Here is a 14,563-nt window from a genome sequence, read left to right as displayed (position 1 = left end):
CATTTTTGCATAATTACTCTCGCACGTGTTCTCGCCTCACGTCGACGTAATGCCCACCCCCTACCCCGCGACGTCACGTGTCGCGAGATTATTTAATTTTAATTTCGCGCGCGCGCGCGTGGACGCGGCATTTTTTTACTCTTAATCTCTTTATCAACGAGATCGGCGGGCGTTGTCTCGTAATGCGAAGCCGAATGCCTTTGTTTTCGGAAAATTCGGCGTCCGCATCGCACTTGTCAGGCTGCGGTAAAAAGCGCTTTCCTCCCCCCCCCCCCCTCCAGTATTTTCCCGTTTCCTCGCAACGCGATGCAGATTAAACGCATTCCGGACGTGTATATGGTATAGCTGTGAACAAATAACATTAATATTCGTCTCGCGCGCACACGCGTGTGTGTGTACACATAGTGCACGTGCGTGAGGATCGACCGACATAACGGTAATGAAAATTAACACGTTTTGTACGCTATCTACACCGGTTACGGCACGACGTACTTTGCGTTTTTCAATTATCCCGCCGCGCCAATTAGACGGTGAAATATTCAATCGAAAGGGCACTCTTCTTCCACGCGACTTCCAAGTCTCGCGGCCGTGCCTAATTGTAAGCGCGCTGTATTCAGGTATTGATCCTCCCCTGGATCAAGGTCGTAAATTCTCTCGTCTTCAATTAGGTCCGCGCCGTTTTCAGCGACGCCTCGTAATTTAATTTGCGCCGGCCGACCTCCAGCCGATGCTCGTGTTTGCAGCGGACGTGCGACGTTCACATGGAGGTTCACCTTCGTATTCACAAAGGTTACGGGAGAAAGAGAGACACAGAGCGACAGAGAAAGAAAGAGAGAGAGATGAAAGAGCGAAGTGGGATGACGATCGTGCTAGGTTCCACGAGCTAAATCTACCCTTTCTATGCGATGACACCTCTCCCCTCCCCTCGGTGACGAATCACTTTGATCATCGACAAGATACGTCGGGAGGAGAAAGGCTCCGATGGGAAAACGATAACGAGAAGCGAAGGAGGTGGAGAAGGAGGAGAAGTCGCGAGAGGTCTGGCTCCGTGTTGGTACAATACGTCAGGCCCGGGTGTCGTCTCTCCCTTTGTTTTCACGGCGCTCCGTGCGAATTGCGTGCGTCGGCGGAATATCCGCGAATCCCGGGGTCCAAGTCACGAGTGGGGCGGCGCGAGGCGTGAATAGAAATTCCGCAGGCTCGCGTCGAGACGACTCGTCGTCGTCCGCATCGCGAATTAAAACAATTATAACGCGCGGTATGTACAGCGGGGACGCACAAAGGTGGGCGCTTTTTACACGGGCAACGCGACAACGGAGAAAGCGGGATCGCACGGGAGAGATTTGGGTCGCCGTCCCGCGACCGCCTTTGTTCGGTGCCCCCGGTCCATTCGTCGGCGTGGAAATGTATTTACAAGAAATGCGGATGAATGGACAGTCCCCCCCCCCCCACCCCCTCGCTCCATCAGAGAAGAGCGCGCGCGAGAAACCCGAAGAGATCTCTACCTGGAAGAGCGGCTTGTCGGTCGCCGGCGACGCCGGAATCTGGACCGTGTAGAACTTCTGCTCGAATTCGGGACCGTGGTCGTTAACGTCCGCCACCTCGATGACCACCCTCGTGGTCGACGACAGAGGCGGCCTGCCGTTGTCCCTCACCGTCACCTGGAAGCACAAAATCGCCGATTAAATTATAGCAATCGAACGATTCGACGTGTCGTCGAAGCCAAGGGAGAAACCGCTGGCCAAAATCTCGCGCACCAGTGCCCATTAATGCCCAGTGGGCATTGCTTTATCTTATTATCTTGTTTTATCTTGTTTTATCTTATTTTACCGTATTTTTTTATTCTGTTTCATCTTGTTTTATCATATTTTATCTTAATAATCAGCGAGGCCCAATGCCCAAAAATGCCCAGTAATGCCGCAAATCTGTGCACCACAATGCCCTCAGCGGTTTCCCCCCTCGGTCGAAATGTTGGAATCGCGGGAATCGCGATCGTTCGACAATACGCGCGACGTAAAATAAATGCGTATGTAAATTTGACCGTGGAGTATTCTTTGCGGAATTCCATCAACACGTAACGCGCGTTAAGACTGACAGAGATTAATGCTGAAATAAAAAAGAAAAAATGTAAAGCAGTAGGAAAGATTGCCTGATGAATTATGTAAAGCCGTTGTGCCGTTGCATTTAAAATTTTATCTTTATGATAATCACATCTCGATAATACGAAGAAAAATATATACGGGGATAATAATCTCGTAAATATGAAAATTTTATTAATTACAAAATATTATAAATATCGCCGCGGAGGAGGGGGAGGGGGGGCGGGAGAGGGGCTATGTTGTCGCAACGGATTTAGCAATATCCGAATATTGAAAGGCCACCACCGGTAATTTCAGCGAATAAACGAGTTAATACGAATTCTGATTAATTCATGGTTAAATTAACACCGATACTGAGCTATCAACAAATCAAATCGCGGCATCAACATATCGCTGACTCGATTTATTACTATTCTCTCGTAATGAAAGCGATTTTACTATGCATTCAAAATTTCAATCCCCCCCCCTCTCTCGCTCCCGTTCCCGTCGAGACATTTATTAATATACAAATTGCGCTCTCATTTTCTCTTTCCGCGTGTCGCGATAAATATCTATACGTGCTCGAATTCCGCGGCTATAACCGAGCTTTACGCGTACGCGCATAAATTAATATTCCGGCTCGATTATTTGGGGGAAACGCGTGGAGATACACTTTCCCGGCCGGCTCGCGCCGTCGATTGTTAGCCGGAAAGTGGAAAAAGGCGAGGGAAAAGTGCATTAGGAACAAGTCCAGGAGGTATTCCTTCGCGTAATGCGATAGCCTTCCTAGATTCCCTCCGCCGGTACGACTTTTCGTACGGCCGTACCCCTTTTTCTCGCTTACTGCAGCCGTTGTCTTATCGCGCGCGTTTCTCCTCGTCCTGCGAAAATCCTGGACTTTCATGCGCGAATATCGCACGTACGATCTGGGCAGTCGGCTGTGCTGACCGGAAGAGAGAGAGAGGGAGGAAGAGGAGCCTCGAGGTCGTAAAACCGAGTGTCCCCGCATCCGAGACGACGTCGCAAATCCGAGATTCCGGCCCTCGTACTCGCGTCGCCGCGCTGTGAGAGCTCGCGCGAACGGAGATTGGAATCCGCATAATTTTCACCATTTTCAAATTTAGATGCCGCGGTCGTGTCAAAGTGATAAATACAGCATTTTTTTAGCAGTTGCTTTTCAAAATCTCAACGACACATGTGAGCGAGACAAAACATCCTTCTGTAGGTAACACGGAGAGAATTTTCTCTTAATTTATTCCGAAGATTATGTAATCGTGGGACAACGTGGCACTTCGAAGAATTTTATGAAGGTTTCTTGAAAATTGACCAGTCAAATGTACGGTCTTTAAAACAACTCATAAAGTTCTTCGAAATGCCATGTTTTATGAAAGTTTTTTGAAATTTTGCCAGTAAAATGTATGGTCAAATTTAAAAAAACTCATAAAGTTCTTCGAAATGCCATGTTGTCCCACGGTTACCTGATATTGCACGCTTGTAAACAATCTTTGGTTGAAACCTTGTTTGTTGTAAGTAAATGAAAATATTTCATATTCAGAAAATATTTGCATATTTTGCTACATCAGTCTCTCCCTCTTGAAATACTTTATTAGTACACGAAAAAAAAGAATTTTCTCTTAAAATTTACCCCGAAAATTATGAGTCAATTTGAAGAGTTTTATGAAAGTTTTTTGCAATTTGACTAGTAAAATGTATGGTCAAATTAAAAACAAAAACTCGCATAAATTTCTTTACAACACCAAGTTAACCCATGTTTACATAATTTTAAGACAAAATTCTCTCCGCGTGGTCAAAGCATGCGTCGCCGAGGCCAGATAAATTTATAATTAAACTCGGAGAACAATGCGTATACTCGAAAGTTTCCTCACCGTTCGCGTGAATTTCAGTGATAAGATAAAATCTGCGCGTTCGCCGAAGCGTCTGACAGCCAGCACGCGTTTCTCAATTACTTCTTTTAATCGCGTATCACCTCCTATAAATCTCGAGCGTCCCAGTTTCGTAAGAAAAACGCTCCCCGTGTCCCGCCCAATTCTATAGATAGATTCGTTTCCTAGAGCGGCCCTTCGCGCGGAACCAGTAACGAAGCATGTGACTCATCGCGACGAGCGCTCTATTACGAGACTGGTCGGGCGATCTGTCCATCCGTCCGGCGGAAGAGCCGCCGGGTAGACTGATGAGAGAGCAGACCGGTTACGAAATTCTCCTCTGTCTCGGGGCTCCGCCGTTCCCCGCCGTTCCCCGTCGTTCTTCGGCGCAATAATCGGTCCTCTCACGAAGCAATTTCCGCCCGGGAGAGAGAGCGCGAGCGGGCGTACGAGCGTGCGAGAGCGAGAGAAAGAGAGAACGAAGGAAGAGCTGCGGAGAGACCGCGACGTAAATCCAATGTCCTCCGGGACATCTCGCAGGAGAGGACTGCGCGCGTCGGATCCTCCGGGGTAACACCTGCACTAAATTAGGAGTACGAAACTCCGTTTTATACACCGGACGTCGGGCCTGGTACCGGGACACTCTCATCTGCGACACGACGACGCGAAACAGCGCCGGGTTTCCCTCGTACGTATTCGCGCCGCGGCCACGCGCTTATCCGCGCTGTCACGTCTCTATATGTATACGATCCGAATTCATTAAACAGAGCGCACCCGGGGGGGCTTTTCGGTCCGTACTTTCTGTGTCGTTTTGTTCATTCAATTTGTTCATTAAGTTTGTTCGCGCGAGATTACCATCTTCTCGGTTTAATCACCTTACGTAGCCCCGCAAAACGAGAAACGCCGGTATTCTTCGGCGCCCCGGAAACAAGAGAAATCGAACGCGAGAACGGCCTGCCTTTCGACGCCGCACCCGGTTCATTATTTTTACATTAGAGGAAAGTCCCTTTATGAGATCCTAATATGAGATATAGCGGAGTTTCTGCTAAATTAAGGGGATCCTAAAGCCGTCTGTTTTACCGACATTCTTTGTTAGAAGTAAGCTTTTAATTGGCTTTGTGGAAATGCAAAACTCTTTTACGGAGTCGAAGTACACAGCAAAATCTAGACTATGCTGGTCGACTTTATATAAAAGACGAAAAAAAATTAAAATTTTTATTAATTTTTGGTACACTTGACAATATTTACTTGATACAAGAAATTTACAATAAATGTATACAAAATGAGACCAGCATACTCTAGGGACAACATATAGGAACAATATCGTGCAATTAGAACTAAGATTAATAGCATAGAAACAAAGATTACTTCTAATAAACGCAAGAAATCCACGTCTAGAAGAAGAGAAAAAGAGCAGTATAACGCGTAGAAATAGTTACAGGCTTTTTCTAGGTCGCTGTCAAACATCTGAAGCCATGATATAATTTAATACACAAGTTACATTTTTTAAAGTTAATAGCGAAAATAATAAAAATTATTAGGTAAATCATACTTTTAACAACAAGGGAAGGAAGAAAATGAGAATTTCTACAGTAAACTTGATAAGTATGGTTTGCTTTAATACAAAAAAACCTTCCTAAAGTATAACCTCATGTCTACCCTAATCCAATTAGGATAATTAAAGAGAGCAATGACAACAGTGTATGTGGAAAACACAAAATACTGATTTTATATCATGCTGACTTAGGGACAGAGCACAAAGCAACGTAATAGCTTACGACGAAGACGCAAGCGTAAACGTAGATAGCGCGCAAGCTTTGGAGTAAAAGTAACGTCACATGTAATTGGAGGTAAGTACGACATACGCCAAAGCTTGTGTGCTATCTACGTTTACGCTTGCGTCTCTGTCGTAAGCTATTACGTTGCTTTGCGCTCCGACCCTTATGCGTTAATGCGATAACCACAGAACGTATACATACGAGTATAATGATTAGATGTGCTAAGCTGCATCGGAACGGAAGTTTAACGGAAAATGGCGGAGCCAATCACAATCGGGAAACGATATTGGCATAGCTCTACTTATAGGAACTCTAGAAAACCCCGGTCTGAGGTGACATCTAAAGTAGAGCTTGGAATTAAAAATGTCGATAATTGACGTTTTTAATTCCGTCTCCTATCTTATCGACACTGATCGAGTTTGCCAGCGGCTTTAGGATCCCCTTAATAAGCATCTTCTGTCGGTTCCATCATAAATTCATTGCTCCTGGGGTGAAATCTGCTTAGTAGAGAATTCATTGTTAAATCGTGTAATCGGTGTGAAAAAAAGATTGGCGATTGAATTTGGATATTGAAAACCCGCTGTCTCATATTAGAAGCCTATCGCATAACAGGGGAATTTCCCCTCTACTAATTATTATAGCGAAAACCAAGTGTGGAAACCCATTTAATAAATTCGAGGAGCACATCAGCACCGAGATTCCGCTGTGTCGCGCTCGTTCCTTCGAGGCTATATAAATCTCATCACAGTCATCTCCTCGTATCTTCAAGGCGGAGGAATATATTAAGTGTCCCGCTTCTGGAGCAGCCTGTATAAGATGAACACGGGCCCTTACAGCGTGGCAGATTTAAACGCTTGGCCGATCGCGCTAAATCCGTCCGAGCGTCGTCGTATCTCGCCCGAAGGTGCCTCGCAAGCCTCCGCGCGCCTCGCGCTCCCTTCAAGCGCTCGCAATTTTATCATTTCGCTCGGAGTGCTCGCGCGCTCTGGGCTACCGGGATGGTTTAATATCGGTATACGATCTATGTAAACCGCACGAAAGGGTTGGCAAGATTCCGAGAACGCGAGTCAGCGCGGCGAACATGCGAATTCTGAGTAAAGATCATTATCCGCGCACTAAATATGTCTTGTTTCGTCTTTACGTACGACCTACGCGTCGATGACAACCCCGCGTCGGGTTTCTTGCGCATCAACGTACGGTCTTTCGCAAGTCATTGCGATATTCCGCGTAATGTTTCCTCGTTACACGATAGAGTCAAGACTGTCGAGCTGGCGCAAAAATTCATTTGCATTTTGCAATTAATTATCATCAAATCTTATGCAGATACACCGGATTAGTTCTCGGATACATTTTCCTAACGGCAACATCAAGGGAATATATTTATCCTGAATTTTATTCTTCATTTTCAACATTAAATATCTACGTAACGCTGCTTCTTAACTTACAAATTTATCTAAAGTAAAATTCCTTTGGGATTAAACGAAGATGAAGGTTTTCACTATTCTGCAAAAAACTTCCGTTTTCAATTAGTTAAGGAGACGATCCTTTTCAGCCTTTGACCGATTGATCAAAGGATTCGTAAATAAAAATGTAGTTCCGAAGTGACGCTGTAAGAGGAGTGGGAAAAGTTTAATTAATCCAGGGGCAAAAGTATCGTTCCCGCCTTCTCTTAACGGAATCTTACCACTGACGCGGCGACGCGAGCACTGATACAGTTACCGTCGTGGCAATTTTCGCGCGTCAGTGATCGAGCCGCGTCATTTCCCTGACTCGTACAGGCCTCGGTTGAGTAGCGGGCGACAAAACCATCGGACTTTCCGAATAACTCGGCGTGCCTGCCCCCCGGCGTGAAATGCATCTCGCTACGAAGCTTCAGCTCTGGAGAGGAATCGCGTTTTCCTCGTGATTAGGGGTAATAGCCGTGCTTTGCCCGAGCGGTTCTTCAGTGCCTCTTCCCTCCCTCCCTCGCTCTCCTCGCTCCTCTCGCTCGGCTCTCCGTAATTACCTCGACGGCCTCTGGTGATTTCTCCGGGCTTAACCCCCGCGTTTGCGGCTAAATCCAAGGAACTCGCCACTAGCTACGAGGGCATCAGCAACTGTCGCGACAGTCGCCATAATAAACTCGGAACTGCCACGTGAAATGCCGCGTGCGGTTTCGCAATGGAGCCGGCGGAGAGTTGCGCTTCTCGTCGCAACGTGTTCGCCGGGGCAGATCGATCGGCCGCCGTTTCCGCCGTGAGAGATCATCCGGCGTGGATTTCGCCGGTTTTACAGCTACGACATTTCCGCGACGTCGTCTGGTCAGGAGCGATTCTTTTACATCGAAAGGGCGTCCGGTCTCGGTAAATTTCATCGTCGTGGAACACTACCGTGGAGCGAGGGATCGGAGATTTGTATCGCGGGAGAATCAGCGCCGTCGACGGCGAAAAAGCTGCTTCGCAGACGACGTAAATCGTCCGCGGGAAGTGGTCATTACCTTGCGCCTCTCGTCTCGAAAGCCGCGCTTTGACTCTTACGGCTCCTTTCGCGGGGGAACGAATAAGCGCGCCCTAATCATTCGGCGATCTAATCCCTCTCGAGGATAACGTCATTCTCGACTTCAACATCGAAATGTTCATCCGCGCGGTCGCTCGATCGGGCCGCGGCAGTGACAAAATGAGCAAGCGGGATATAATAATCTCATTCCGCTTGTATAAAGCGAAGTTCCGCTTAAACCGATCCATTGTAATGGCGGGACGGCGGGAAGCGCAATGGGAAATACGGGGCTTATTTCGGGGATATCGAAATATTCTCGGATCTGCCTAAAGCTCGACGTTAATATAATGATCGGTCCGTATCCGCCGGGAATTTCTCCTTTGGACTCTCCACCTGGCCGGAATAAACCCGTGTCGGCCGGTGCTAATTTCGCGCCGTAATAAATTTGCGTTTCCGGAACGGAGGCTTCGTCGCGCGAAGACTAATTTTCCGGAAAATGTATGGTTCCCGCGGCCTTTTCCCGCAACGGGAGGGAAAAACCGGTGAAAATCTGTCGCGATCGCGAACACGCGCTGTTGCGTTCCGTTTGACGAGCCGAGGCACAGGTCGCGGCTTTTCTTTCGAGTCCACTCTCTCAATCTTTTCCTTCCTTCCGCCCTTTCTCTCCGGGGGAGGTAAACCGACGGATCGTTAAGAGAATATCACTCGCTCGCCGAAGCAGAAAAGCATGCATAATTTCAACTCTGTTCTGAAGGAGATACGAACCTCGCGCCGGCCCCTCGCGTGGTCGAGGTCGTTTCCGGCGACCGTTCGCTCCGAGGATGTTGCACCCGCACGCAGGGAGTATGATTTCGGAAATGACTGCACGATGGATAGATTATCATAAAAGATTAATGGGCCGGGCGACCGGCAGTTTTGGTCGAAGACTCGGCGGCTGCGATGCTCTGTTACATTCATTATTCATCGGATCGCCGATGGTTACGAGTCAGCTTCGTTTACCGACGTAAAGGCGAAGTTACGAGGGTGCACTCGCCAAATTCTTAAGGGAATCATAAAGCCGTCTGTTTTATCGACAGTCCTTGTCAGAACTGATCTTTTAATTGGCTTTATAGAAATGCACGAAACTCTTTTATGGAATTAAAGTACGCAGCGAAGTCTAGACTACGCTGGTCGACTTTATATGAAAAACGAAAACAAATTTTTAATTTTACTAATTTTTGGTACACTTGACAATGTTTGCTTGATACAAGAATTCTACAATAAATATATACAAAATGGGACCAACATACTCTAGGGACAACATGTAGGGACAATATCGTGCAATTAGAACTAAGATTAATAGCCTAGAAAAAAAGATTACTTGTAATAAACGCAAGTCCAGAAATCCAAGTCTAGAAGAAGAGAAAAAGAGCAGCAGGCTTTTTCGAGAGGAATCGCTGCCAAACATCTGTCAGATTGTCAGTAAAGCCATGGTGTTGACGATGCTAGAACTTGGAATTAAAAATGTCGATAATCGACGTTTTTAATTCCGCCTCCTATCTTATCGACACTGGTCGAGTTCGCCAGCGGCTTTAGGATCTCCTTAAATTCCGAATTCGGTTCGCCCATATATTGTAGCGCTCGGTACCGGGCATCATCATTCGTTTCTGCACTTTGAAAGACGTTCAACAAAATCGCCACCCGTTCCCCGAACGAGGAGAACCAACAGTTTTCTGTAAGGAACTGATTAAGTGTAAAGTCTGACCTTAATCAATTTTTCCAAACTAATTCCAGCTCTTTTAGAATCAGTCGGTCTTGATTTTCTCGCAATTACATCCCTCGCTTTTTCCAATGTATAAATTAATAAGAATTATAATATCATGAAAATATTAAGTTTTTCAATTTCTCTTTTCACATCGACGATTTGTAATAACACTAGTTGTTTGTTAGGTAGACGAATAAATATTTTAAGAATATTAAACTCTACATTGATTTAACCACATTTTTATGCGATTATTTGTGACAATTCATTGCCTCTGAATAAAATGGAGGACTCTGTTGCATATCAGTCGCAACCGCAACATTTTCAAAAATGAACGCGTTCAATCGCATTCGCATTTCTGTCGTATTTAAAATCGAGTGTAAAATTCCGCATTAATAAATGCATTTCATCGCTACGTCCACGACGAGTTGTTCTGCGAAAAATAAGTATTTAACCAGTTGGTTAAAGCGACGAACGGATAGAACTGTCGTTTAGCCAGCAGCTAGTCATTGGAAAACGCTTATGGCAACCCTGCGAGGTGTCTAAGCGGCTAGATAAACGCTAAAGAACGGCTGTCTGTGAGGTCGGAATAAAATCAACTTCATCCCGCAGATGTTCCGGAACGTCCGCGACGCCTTGCTTCGCAGATACGCCTATCTTTTAAGGCAATTATTATCGACGATCCTGAAGAAGATTAACAAACTAAGATGCGCGTAAATTAATAAATAAGAAAAACGCAAGTAATTAGATATTGACAGTTTCGAAATTTTATAGCAAGAGTGCAGCTTTATAAATTAACAAAAAAAAAGAATCGGGATTAAACGCATGAAGCAAAGATCCTCAAAGTTTGTCGTAAATTTGAGATTTTCATTTCTCGCCAGTATAAACGGGCCGAGACGCGGGGACGAGACTCCGAAGATGTTATCAGAGAAAGCACCGCGCGTAATTGCGGTCGTTAATAATTGGAATCCCTGTCTGGAAGGCCAAGAGACGCGGTTTCTGCACACACCGTATCAAACGCTGAGTAAACGCGCCGCGCCGCGCCGCGCCGCGACGGTATTTTTCTTTTTCCCAACTCCCCGTGTTCAATCGTACAGCCGTAAAGTTTACCTTCAATTAAAGCGCACCTTCTTAAGGCGCAATTAATAATCCTAATTGGTATTACACGGCGAGTACGCGCGCTTTTATCCAGATGAATATCGGGTTTCCGCCGGAAACGTTTGATCGCGATAAACTCCTTGGAGTCTCCCGTAATCGAAACCACCGATTAGTTTCGACAATCAAACGCGTATCAATCGACAATATAACGATCCTGAATCGCAGCGCAATGGATTCACAAAACGCAACGGGGTTTGCCCAGTCTCTCTTTTTTTTTGTGCGCGCGCGAGGATTTTTCTCGACCGCTTTATCTCGTTCGTCATTCGGCCGCAACACGCGAAATATTTGCGGAGTTTCCCGGATATTCATCATGATTATTTTCTCCCTTCTAACGCTGCGCGCAAAAGACCGGGCTCTTTTGCGATTCGCGACGAGAGGCAAACAGAAAGAGAAAAAGAGAAAGAGAGAAAGAGAGAGAGAGAGAGAGAGAGAGAAACTGGGCGAATGAGAGTGGCGCCGGGCATTAATTATATACCCTTGCTGTGCACAGCTTTATGCATTGGATGCGCGAACAGAGCAATCTCTCTTTTTTTTCTTTGCTCTTCGCGTTTCGGCGGAGAAAGGAAAAGAGGGAATCAAACGATCCGACATTTCGATCTTTACGCCTGTTACCAAACGAGAAAAATTGACACTCTGTGTCGATGGCAAAATGATGCGGAGTTTCGCGAATTTGTTCAAAGTCAGCTTCTTTAAATATATTCGAAACACCGTGCACCACATCGACCCACGCGAGCGCCGTCCATTGGGCGTTGAATTTCGAGTGTTCGTAGAATAATTTAGCAAAAATGAAAAGAGCGGACTAGTATTGTTCGAAGAATGCGATTGTTGTATATCACCTTTAACGTTTTCCGAGCAGAACTTTCGCCGAATGCGCTCAAAATTTTACAGTAGACACCTTAGGCGGACATGAAGGGTAACGAAATCTGACAGAATGCACCATGATTCTCGAATTGTTCATTCGTGCACTTAAAAACTAGCCGTGCTGAAAAAAAGGTGATATAATTTTGGCCGGTACACTGCATTTACACTCTTCATCCGTCCTGCTGAATAGAACACCTGCAAGCTTACCCCGTGCACACGGTGACAATTCAACGGGTATTTTTGCATTTTCCCCCGAACGTCTCCCCGAGACGCGAGACTCCTTATCTCCAAACGACGTACGAGGCAGTATCCCATTGTCTCCCGGTTCATTTGGCAACGACGCGACATCGCGCGGCACTCTCTTATTGTCACGGTAACGTCACGTGCACCGGCTTGAAAGTTTCCGTCGCAAGATGGATCAGACATTGAGAGCCGGGCGTCGCGACGATAATCCTCGCGACGGTGCGCGAAAGGCGGCAGGAAGAATGTCAATTAAGCGGCATCTGAGTGCCTGGACCGACGGGACGAAAAACGGGGCGGAGGGTCTCGCGGACTCGCGGTAGCGAGGTAGATTACGAGGAATGTAAATGGGAGGAAAACAAGACAGAGATTTGCTCCAGCGGAGTCCCTCCTTCCCAGCCTTACGTAGTTTATCGATCCTCGCCGCTGTCGGTTTTTAATAAATACTAGAACAATTCGCGCGCGTCACTTAGCATTATCTTTATTTTTACATTTTAGGTTGCCCCATGCTCTCGATAAAATAGTCCATAGTTAAATCGTTTTTTTTTTCAGGTAATAAATAATACATTACAATTATTCTTTTATATTACCTTTCATCTTCCATTCTTACTAAATTGGTGGATATCATTTCAATGCGCATTTTTAAAATAAAATTTTACTTTGTCAGTATCATTCTCTTTCACTCAATTAAATGTTTAACTTTTCGTTTATTCTTTAACCTTCTTTAAGTGTAGTTTTTCACTCTTTCACAAACTTTCAAAATTCATATGCGAGGTAATATGCGAGGTGAAACATGACATGAATCGAAAAAGAGAAGTGAAGCACACCGCGCTTCGAGAAATCCAATCGATATCGCGAAAAAGAGGCCTCAATTGTTCGATATTGACGACATTCGCGCCGGTAACGTCTCTTTTTTCAAAAGAGATAATACATTATAATTATTCTTTTATATTACCTTTCATCTTCCATTCTTACTAAATTGGTGGATATCATTTCAATGCGCATTTTTTAAATAAATTTTTACTTTGTCAGTATTATTCTCCTTCGCTCAATTAAATGTTTAACTTTCCATTTATTCTTTACCCTTCTTTAAGTGTAGTTTTTCACATTTTCACAAACTTTCAAAATTCACATGCGAGGTAAAACGTGACACGAATCGAAAAGAGAAGCGAAGCGCACCGCGCTTCGAGAAAACCAATCGACATCGCGGAAAAGAGGCCTCAATTGTTTGATATTGACGACATTCGCGCCGGTAACGTCTCTTTTTTAGAAAGGGATTTACTGCGTACCTTTTTTTTACAAATATCTCGAGTAAAATAAAATATTGGGTTGTTCGGAAAGTAATTTCGTTTTTCCACACAGAGATGCCGTGTTTTTTGAGAGATTAGCCGCGTTTACTGATACCTAAACTCACTGTAAAACACAAAATCATTTTACATTCTAACAACAGACATTTCAGATGTGATTTAGTACCTTGTTGTGTTTCGATCTGTCAAGTAATCTCTTTTTGGCATCGCATCAGAAATGGAGAATAAAAGTGAGCGTATTTTCGTCATATTTCGCTTTTTCATTACCGTAAGGGTAAAAATGCCGTACAAGCGAGAAAAAAATTATGTACCGTTTACGGAGAGGATGTGTTGAGTGAACGCCAGTGTCAAAATTCGAAATTTCGTTCTGGTAATTTCGATTTGAAAGATACACCACGGTCAGGTCGTCCAGTTGAAGCAGACGACGACAGAATAAAGGCATTGGTGGACGCTAACCGTCGCATAACAACGCGAGAAATAGCTGAAAAGTTGATTTTATCGAATTCAACCGGACACGATTAGTTGCAACGCCTTGGATTCGTTTCTAAAGTTGATGTTTGGGTTCCACACAGTTTAGAGGAACGATACTTGATTCGACGCATTACCGTCTGCAATTCACTGTTGAAACGTGAAGAGAACTGTAGCGGAACCTTTTCCTCTTCATTGTTGCTTTCATCTGATGAATCATCGAACAATATTCATGAGCCACTCTTCAATATTTTCCATTTGTTTCAATTAATTGATGAACGCGACTCTTACAGTTAAAATACAATTTTGAGGTTATGCACGCTAATGTAAGTATGGCGCTGCTACAATTGCAGCAAAAAAGCTGACCTACTAGTGCATTTCGGCAAAACTTTCACTGCAACTACAACTGTAGCGGAACTTCTTCCTCTTCACTCTTGCTCTCATCTGATAAATCATCGAACAATATGTCATTCGTGAACCAATCTTCAATATTTTCCATTCTATTTGTTTCAGTTAATTGGTAAACGCGACTCTTACAATTAAAATACAATTTTGAGGTTATGCAGGCTAATGC

The 14,563-nt window shown here is 45.0% G+C and overlaps 1 protein-coding gene across 1 annotated transcript in view; it reads right to left on the bottom strand.

Annotated features, from left to right (window-relative positions):
• The window catches only part of LOC105560199 (fat-like cadherin-related tumor suppressor homolog), a 79,239-nt gene that overhangs the window by 32,643 nt on the left and 32,033 nt on the right, over nt 1-14,563 (bottom strand). The window contains exon 4 of the mRNA XM_012009084.1: nt 1,506-1,661. Within this exon, the coding sequence (XP_011864474.1) occupies nt 1,506-1,661 (156 nt within the window). The remainder of the gene's footprint in view (nt 1-1,505; nt 1,662-14,563) is intronic.

This window comes from Vollenhovia emeryi, unplaced genomic scaffold (assembly GCF_000949405.1).
Source record: "Vollenhovia emeryi isolate VEMERY1.0 unplaced genomic scaffold, V.emery_V1.0 DF939238.1, whole genome shotgun sequence".
Classification (NCBI taxonomy): Eukaryota; Metazoa; Arthropoda; class Insecta; order Hymenoptera; family Formicidae; genus Vollenhovia; species Vollenhovia emeryi.
Note: the sequence above shows the minus strand (reverse complement) of the source record. Positions and strands in the feature narration are given on the sequence as shown.